The sequence below is a fragment of the Notothenia rossii genome, assembly GCF_949606895.1.
Source record: "Notothenia rossii genome assembly, chromosome: 8".
Classification (NCBI taxonomy): Eukaryota; Metazoa; Chordata; class Actinopteri; order Perciformes; family Nototheniidae; genus Notothenia; species Notothenia rossii.
In genome coordinates this window covers 15,847,529-15,856,465 of record NC_136906.1, presented here as the reverse complement: position 1 = coordinate 15,856,465, position 8,937 = coordinate 15,847,529, and the positions used below count along the sequence as shown (strand labels likewise).

At 39.9% G+C, this 8,937-nt stretch overlaps 1 protein-coding gene across 2 annotated transcripts; it reads left to right on the top strand.

Moving 5' to 3' along the window:
* The first annotated feature begins 33 nt into the window (after positions 1-33).
* On the top strand, positions 34-8,731 carry cdr2a (cerebellar degeneration-related protein 2a). Of its 2 annotated transcripts, none has more exons than XM_079641724.1 (7): positions 34-322; positions 1,818-1,930; positions 3,500-3,648; positions 3,747-3,923; positions 5,246-5,560; positions 5,955-6,248; positions 7,243-7,376. In XM_079641724.1, the coding sequence occupies exons 1-6, from the start codon at positions 244-246 to the stop codon at positions 6,238-6,240; spliced, it is 1,119 nt and encodes a 372-aa protein (XP_079497850.1). In that variant the 5' UTR covers positions 34-243; the 3' UTR covers positions 6,241-6,248; positions 7,243-7,376. The 2 variants fall into 2 exon arrangements, with proteins under 2 accessions (XP_079497850.1, XP_079497849.1); XM_079641723.1 differs by having other exon boundaries at positions 36-322; positions 5,955-6,225; positions 7,243-8,731.
* Positions 8,732-8,937: the final 206 nt, after the last annotated feature.

The following is an 8,937-nucleotide window of genomic DNA, read 5'->3' as shown; positions in this document are numbered from 1 at the left end:
TAATTTAAAAAAATGTATAAAAGTAATTATGTGGTTTATCTGCCACCTGCCGGATGCTAGGGCGTATTTGCCACGTTGCTGTAGACAACAGACAGAAAGCCTTTACACACGCCGGGAGGATGTCACTTTACTTTTGTCCGCTCACAGTGGTGGACCGAGAACAACTTCAAGCTGCTGAACCACTCACACCTGTGTGTCAGGTTTCTGTCAGCTGGAGCCGCTAACAGCCCCGCGGCTATAACAATGCTAAGTGACGTGATTTTGGAGGAAGAGTTTGACAAGAATGGAGAGGCTTGGTACGACCCGCAGGACCTGGAACATGGTAAGAGCTGCTCGGCTTTGCGGTCGCACCCTAAACTCTGTCTGACATTGTGGGCTGATGTAATTACTGCATGGACAGTTGTATACAGACAGCAGGATAATATGACTGATTTATTGCCACATCTTGTCTGGTACAAATGTAATAAGAGATTCAAACTTTTATTCTGCTTGATTGGTGGTCATATGAGATTTCTCTAAACGGATGGGACTAGCAAGAAGGCTCACAGATGATGAAATTGAAGTCTAGTCTGTTCTTGTGACTACATCATCACACTGGTCATGAGGTGAAAGCTGGTTCCCTGAGGCTGTCACAGGCCCTTTGTTGATAACCTTTTGCTCATCGTGCATGTTGTTTGTGCTGCTGACAAGTCTACAAAGTTGGGTTTAGATTAAAATTTGTTTAAAGATCTATAGACATGAGACGTTATAAAAAAACGTTGCTCTCTAATATGTGATGTTTATGGCTACCTATTTACTAGATTGTGCTTGCATTACATAATGGATTTGTTTTTTTAATTGACATATTCACAGGTGTGTTACAATACAGTGATCGAAGATTCAAAATAAATATATATATAGGCAGATGGCTTATTTTGAGTGTATTAAAAGAGGTCGATTGACAAAAAATACATTTTGTTGTATGTCAATATATTGTAATAGTAATTTTTCAAAGCAAAGACTGTTAACATCCACTGGTTTTAGATTCTTAATTAGGGGATTTGATGCTTCCGTTTGGCATACCCTTAATAAAAGTAAATATCTTTGTTTTGGCCTATGTCGGATGAATTGACACTAAAGGTAGTTGATTGATGCAGCTGAAATTAATCACTTTTATATATAAAATTATAAATGACCAGATCAAGGACCAAGTAGGCAGTCTGTCCTCAACCTGAAAGCAGATGCAGAGGCAGCTTGTTACACAGGGAGATGGCAGCAGGAAGGAAAGGTTTCCTGCTGCATTCCACAGTGGGGCTGATTCGGATTTATTGTTTGTAGATATCAGAAGGATAACAGTTTCTGCAGCAGCATCCTCTCCACCAACAACTCTAAGGACTTCATCGTAGGGCTCAAGGTTGTTATTGTAACCACATGACAGATCGAGTAAAAAAAATCCCAGGGCATACACTGCTGATTGCCAGCAACATGTTTGGTGCCATCGCATTGTTATTGGAGAGTCCCACGTAAAACATGCTTCCCTTCTCTTCAGGGGACTAGTCAACATGTCTCTGGACAAGGGCCAGAATTTAAGATCATTTTGTGGGAGAAATGTTGACAAGGAGATCCCAAGGCATGCCTTAGATTCCTCTGTGATTCACCATGCCAGATACTTAACAGTGTGAGACAATGAGGTGTGGGTGTGTGTGGGTGTGTGTGTGTGTGTGTGTGTGTGTGTGTGTGTTTACCCGTCACACAAGTCTAGTTCTATTTGTTGCCTGTGTTTGGGCATTGAAAGTTTCCTGCATCTTGTGTTTACATGTTTCCCCGTGCTTTGACAGATCTCCACTTGGCAGCGGAGCTTGGGAAAACTCTCCTGGAGAGGAACCATGAGCTGGAACAGGCCCTGCAGCAGATGTACTCCACCAACCAGGAGCAGCTGCTGGAGATAGAGGTGATACATGTTTGGAAGGAACTAATCAGACTTCATGAAGCTCAAGCTGAACTAAACCTTCTCTAAGGACAGTATGTGAGCAATGCATATCCATGTCATGCAAAATATGTGTATATGTATATCCTTCAATGGGGGATTTGTCGAGAAAAATGTCCATGTCAAGGGTTTTAAAAGCTCTTTCACTGCAGGGGAGGGATCGTTCGTGGTGAATGTCCCTCAACTTTAAATCGGATGAAGTAAAGGCTTATGTAATTCTGAACAGACCTATTGAGCCCTTAGTAAAGCCCTCTTGGCAGGATGCTGTTTACGTAATTATATGAACATTTCCAACAGCTTATTTGCCACCTTTTACTTAGTAAGACGGCATCACATAAAAAATGAAGGAAGTATTACAAATGTCACGAAAAATACAATATGTGTCATAATGTAGTGGGATAAAAGTCTACATTGCTCAAATAACCAACATCCTAATTAAGGCTTTGCTTCTGCTACAAAATCACTTGTTGGTGTTCATCTGTCAATACATCAACCTCTCTGTTGCTCATTTCAATCTATTTTAATATTTGAATAAAGCAGAGTAGGTATTTCATTTGTAGGTTTTAATATATATAAATGAACGCAATGGGACCTTACATTTCAGTGCTCAGACATTTCATTTTGGCACTCAGACAGTGCTTATCTATTTGAGTTTGAGGACATGGCATTCGGCAGGTGAAAGAAGATAAGAGCCTTAATTTGTTTACGGCAGTTGGATCTGTTGGCTTAAGGATTTTTTGAAGTCGATATGATAATCGCCATACGTCTGTCTGACCTTCATCCTCTTGCAGTGTGATACAGGGCTGTGCTGCTGCATGGTTGCACTGTTTTCTATCAAAGTAGTTAAAAGACGATAAAGGGCTATTGCAGGAACATCTTCATAGATAATGTGCACCATGCAAAAAAGCTCAAACATTTCCCTCTTAACAGGCAGCTCTTTGCATCTAAGAAGCCTTTGTGTGGTTGGTAATAAAATGTATTGACCTGGGAAATAAAACCAAATATAAAAGCGTGTAAAAGTTGCCACCTCATCTTTTTTTTTAATGGGTTACACTACATGATAAGTCAATCATCAGAAATCTGCCACATAATTGTTCGAATATATTAACAGTTTAAGTAATTTTCTTTATGCAAATATGTATGTTTTCAGCCTCTTAATAAGGAGATTTCATGCTTTTGGAATTTCAAACCAAGACATTGGAAACAACATTTTTTTGTGTAATCTCACATGTTATTGAGCAAACAATTAATCAAAAGATGAATGGACAGATAATAAATAATGAAAATGATCATATTCCTAATTGGAATCAAGAAATCTATGAATACATCCGTAGAGCTTGGGGCCCAAAGTAGCCTTTTTTTTTTGTTATGTCTTATTTTGTTTTTTCAACATCTCAAACATCAAATATTCAGTTTGCATTTATACAAAGCAGAAGAAAACAAATTGATTTAAACATGATATGAATAGAAGACACATTACAAACCTAAAAAAAAAACAATCAATCTTTGTCCTTTCCCTCTCTTGTTCTCCAGCACCTGACCAAGCAGGTGGAGCTGCTGCGTCAGATGAACGATCAGCACGCCAGAGTGTACGAGCAGCTGGACGTGGCTGCCCGGGATCTGGAGCATGACAACCGCAGGCTGGTGACGGACAGCCGCCTGGCCCAGCAGAAGATCCACAGGTACCACATCAGTTATCTGTGAATTTGGCTTTTCAAATTCTACTTATATATTTGGTTAAGTGCAGTGCCACAATCTCCTTTCTCCTCCCTCTCTCCAGTCTAACAGAGACCGTTGAGGGGATTCAGACGTACATGGAGAGCCTGCAGACTCAGGTGGAGGAGTTGAAGACGGCTCAGGTGGAGCGGGTCAAGAGAGAGCAGTCAGAGCAGCGCCGCAGCCTGGGAGCACAGAGTGTGTCCTGTCTCAAGGAGCTGTACGACTTACACCACGACAGGTATTTCATGTCTGGGGTGAAGCGTTTCGTTACACATGTTCTGCTATACAGTGCTAATGGCAGATATCACAGAATGAGACCGAAGGAGAACATTCTTTGTAGATCTGTTGTGGGATAAAGTCACAGTTAGTGCTGTACCCAATAGTTTGAGGCTTCAAATTCCAAAGCAACATATGTTGGATGTGTATTCATTACATTAAATGCGGTGTTTGTGAACAAATGCAGATAAAGAAAAGCTTGAAACATATAATTATTATTTTCATATTTGTAGAATTTTGATGGTGCCGAAGTGTTTGACAAACACTATTTCCAAAAGCTTTAGTCATTACAATTACAATTAATGGAGAAAAGTTAGATTTGATTGTTTCCAAAATGTCCCTTTTCATCTTTCAAATACTCTGCTGCAATCCCTATTGTTGGGGTTAAGACCAAACCAACATTTGTTCAATGCTGTCACACTTGCCGCACACAAAGGAAGGCAAATACATGTATTAACAGGCAAGTTTAGCGTCAATCTACCAACACCAATAATAATATTTATATAACCACAATGTCAAAAAAGTTGACCCTCTTCCTTTAGCTGGATTAAAATATGATGACAGACATTCAAAGCTTCATTTGAACACCTCTATTGAAGGTTTGAATGTTAAGATAATGTTAATGACATTCAGCACAGCTCTAGTTGGAGTAGTGGCTGTGGGCATTTGGACAGTTAACTTTATTACTGAGAACTACTCACATATTTCTGCTTGAGGGTTTTTTCTTGCACCTTTACATGAGAAGTGAAGGTTTAGTGCATCTGAATAGTAAGAGCCCTCGTCTGTTGTGTGATCATCTGTTACCCTCAGTGCACTGCTGACTCAGCTGACTGGACACCTTCAGGTCACACAGAGCCAGACCAGACCTCCTTCTTTAGACATAATCTAATGAGGAGGACACAAATCCTCCCCCATTGTCAGGATTATTCTAACACACACAGACGACTGTTGCTTTAGCTCTCTACGTGTCATGCCACTTGTTTGATGTGCAGACTGGTCATTTATAAGGTTAACAAAAATAACTGTTGACATCATTCGGTTTCATGTTTGCAGCAAATGGAAGCACCCAAGGGCGTAGTTTCTGTTTCATTGTCAAAGTAATGCAGTAGGTAGTGAAGGAAACAGCTTATTATAATTAAGTATAGTAATATTGACTTGTGAGTAACTCCAACATTAGAGTGCTTTCTTTTCAAGAAAGCACTCTAATGCATCTTTTCATGTAATGTGGTTCAATGTTTTTAAGTGTTTTTGTGCTTTTATTAACACTTCCCTATCTTTGCTCAGGCATCTACCCCACGATGGTCTGCGTGGGGAAGGACTCTGGTCAGCGCAGGGCTCTTTCCATGACAGGCACAGACGGCAGGACCCGGAGGAGGAGCATGCATCTCTGCAGCGCTCCGTTCAGACCCTCCAGAGCCAGATATCTGCGGAGCGGAGCCGCAGGGAGGCTGCAGAGCGGGAGAGCGAGTTGACCTCCAGCGAGAACAGAGACCTGGAGGAGCGGCTGGCCATGCTGTCCGGCTGCCCAGCCAGGCAGAGGGAGCTGGAGGCTGAGGTGGAGCAGCTGAGGCTCCTCTGGCGAGCTGAATTTGCCAACAGGTAGGCTTGTAAAACTATTTTGAATGCAACTTTATGATTGAGATTTGGGGATACAACATTTGATACCATGCTTCCCACAGGTCAACGACATGATGGGGAAATTAAGGGGAACAAATTAACAAACAAAGACCTTAAACAGAAGTGAATTCTCTGAGATAAGATAAGATAAGATAAGGTGGACCTGTATTAATCCCCGTGGGGTAATTCAGTTGTTTAAACAGCAACAGGGTAAGATTGAAAAACTGGACAGCGCAGATTCACACAAGATTAAAGATACAATTGAAATGATATACAGTTAAGTAACTTTTAAAAATAAGAAATGAATTAAACATATATGTTTGGGTCAGTCTGATATGCCTGAGACGTATTCCTACTTGTCCCCCTGCTCTCTCAGTGCCAGAAGACCGGACCAGCTGCTGCTTCCTGACATAATGTTCTTTGCCTCCGAAGAAAGACAGGATGAGAGGGACGACAAAGTAGAAAAGGACGAGGAGCAGAGGAGAAACTTCAGGCAGAGGTCTAACAGTGACAGCGTTCTGAAAAGCACAAACCCAGAAGACATTCGCCGTGATCATGAGTGGCTGTGTGTAAGGCGAGCGGAGGCGGTGAAACAGAGGGGCATCTCTCTGCTCAACGAGGTGGATGCACAATACAGCGCACTGCAGGTGGCGTATTCATAGCATCTCTGGTACAATAGACGCATCAAAAATATTCAGAAGAAAAAGTATTATTGTTGTTGAATTTCTCAATACATGTTTCGAACAATGCTTCTCTTAAAGGTCACTATTATGCAAAATCCACTTTTTCAGGTCTTTTATACATATTTATGTGTCCCCTTAAGAGATTCTGAAAGTTTCAGGAATACAGATTCGCTCTCCTTTTGTCCTGATCCATTTATATATTAGGGCTGTACCCGAATATCCGAATATTTGTTCGTTGGAGTACAATTATTTATATATATATATATATATATACTATATATATATTTTTTTTCATCAACGTAAGAGCTTGTGTCTCTTCAGGGGGGGGGGGGCGGCTAACACTTAACCATAAACGTTATTGTTTACTTTCTCCGTCTTTATATTATATCTTTATATGTAGATATTACTTTTTCTCTGTTAATCTCCGTCACGTTGTTTCCATAGCAACAACAACTTCCTGTCAACAGCGCTAACTCTCCTTCAAAATAAAAGCATTTCCATAAAAAGTAGGAAGCCAAGCCAAATTACATTTAAGACATATACAACTACAACGAACACACATAATGCAATATCCTTTTCAATTTCAAAGAACACGAATTGGGTTGTATACATTAACAAATAACTATAAAACAACAATACTGTAGAATAACAAAATGAATGCCGTGAAAAACCGAAATACACGTGTTGAAGCGGTTTGCTGCTGATTATCAATGACCAAATATCTCTCAGAGGGGCGTGAGAATCAGAAAGAGAATTAGCACTTTTGAAACAGGGCTGAAACAGAGGGGATTATGGGATGCCACAATGATCTGTTTGGTATTTAGAGCCTAACACTTCAGAGACATGTTTGTATATATCTGAGACCTATAATATATTGATGAAAAACAGTAGAATAGGGGACCTTTAACTTTTAAAGAAGTCTGTACACAGCATTGAAAATAAAATGTGTGGACCTCCCTAAAATATGCGTTTGTCGTCTAGGTGAAATATGACGAGCTGCTGCGGCGGTGTCAGCGGGCGGACGGGCCCAGCCATAAATCCGTCCAGACGTCCGTTACTGCGTGTGCGAGCGGCCGAACCCTCCGCCGCCGCTCATCACTTCTGTCCGATATGACAGACGGTCAGCAGCCCGAGTACAAGGCTCTCTTCAAGGAGATCTTCACCCGCATTCGAAGAACCAAAGAGGACCTCAGTGACAACATACATCCAATCGAGGACAACGATGCTCAGGGCTCTGCCAGATGATTTTGTTTGTGTCTTTTCAAAGTGTTTGACAAAGGAGACACCTGCAGGCTGCTTTGCTATGAAAATATCAGGGGATGCAATATCCTTGACACGGTGCTCTCCGATTATATCATGACATTTTGATACACTTTGTTTTTGTAAGTCAGCACTGTTCCTTTTATTCCGTCCTTATCGAACAAATGAAGTGTTATAAAACGTGTTATTTAAGCAGCTAAGCAAGAATGCATTTAAAAGTTTAACGACAAATTTGAAAAAATACATAAATGGTAAAGAATTATTGTATGGAGATATATTTATAGTTGAATAATTTGTACTCTCAGCTTGTATTACCTCCAACAGTATTCAGTGTTTATGTAATGAGGACACTGTAATCTCTTGGTGCTTGGGAGAGAAATGGTCACGTATAATATTGTCTGTAAACAGAAAAGTTGGAATGTTGTAATAGGATGAAAAACTGTAGTTATGTATTTACTAAAGACTCAGGAGTTTATAATATTAGCTTAACAGCTAATGTGAGGTGGTTATGCAAGTTGTCGAAAGTTTATTTGTAGAGGGTCATCGCCGTGTCAACAGAGTGGATACTGGAAAACTGTTTTGACTAGTTTGTGCTTTCTGTTCCGTCTCTGCTTCTTACGATTGTCTCCATGCCAGTAGGACACATAACAGCTTTGCACTTTTTATTTCTCAATCAAATGTTTTCTTTTTATTTATTGTTTTTTTTACTAACATTACATTCTATTTATTTTCTTTGTTGTTGAATAAGCAAAGCAGATTAGTCAGCTGAGAGTGAAAGTAATTGTAAACTGACGTGCTTATTTTTTGGATGTAAATATCTGACACAGAGGAAAACGTAAAAAACCTTTGCCTCAAGTTGTCGGAATATTTCTTCTGACTAGGAAATGTCCTGATCTTAATATAGAACCAATTGTGTTGATCAGGTAACCATAAACAACAGAAAGACGTTTATTAAATATTATTTATTTTTTACTGTGGCTCTTTTGGCCTGAAATGGGCTTCTAGAGATAATTTCTATTTTGATGAAAAATGTATTTGACATGTCTTCCTTTGCAGTTCAAAATGGTGTTAAAGTAATTTTACTTGTGATGTAATGCTCATGGGGAAAAGGTTGCTTAATGGACAATCCTGTTGTACTAAAATACAGTATGGCATTTAGAAATATGCTTCTTAGAAACTGTGAAACTTATTATTAAAAACATTAACACGTCTGCTGATTTTTCTCTGTCACAATGTCTAAAACACCAACTCTGGCATCATCAGTGCGTGTATCTGAGTGCTGAATTGTGGGTGCGGTAGCATAAGAGATAGCATCACTACATAGTTTGTATGTGCAGAGAAGTTTCAACCTGTCTTCCCTCAGTGTGTTGTAGAAACGATCAAAACACTACAGCAGTTTAGCATTTTCTCTCAGTG

Coding starts and splice junctions, on each gene's coding strand:
- cdr2a (XM_079641723.1), top strand. CDS start 244: ATGCTAAGTGACGTGATTTTGGAGGAAGAGTTTGACAAGAATGGAGAG. Junction 3,649..3,746: donor GCCCAGCAGAAGATCCACAG/GTACCACATCAG, acceptor CCCTCTCTCCAG/TCTAACAGAGACCGTTGAGG. Junction 5,561..5,954: donor CGAGCTGAATTTGCCAACAG/GTAGGCTTGTAA, acceptor CTGCTCTCTCAG/TGCCAGAAGACCGGACCAGC.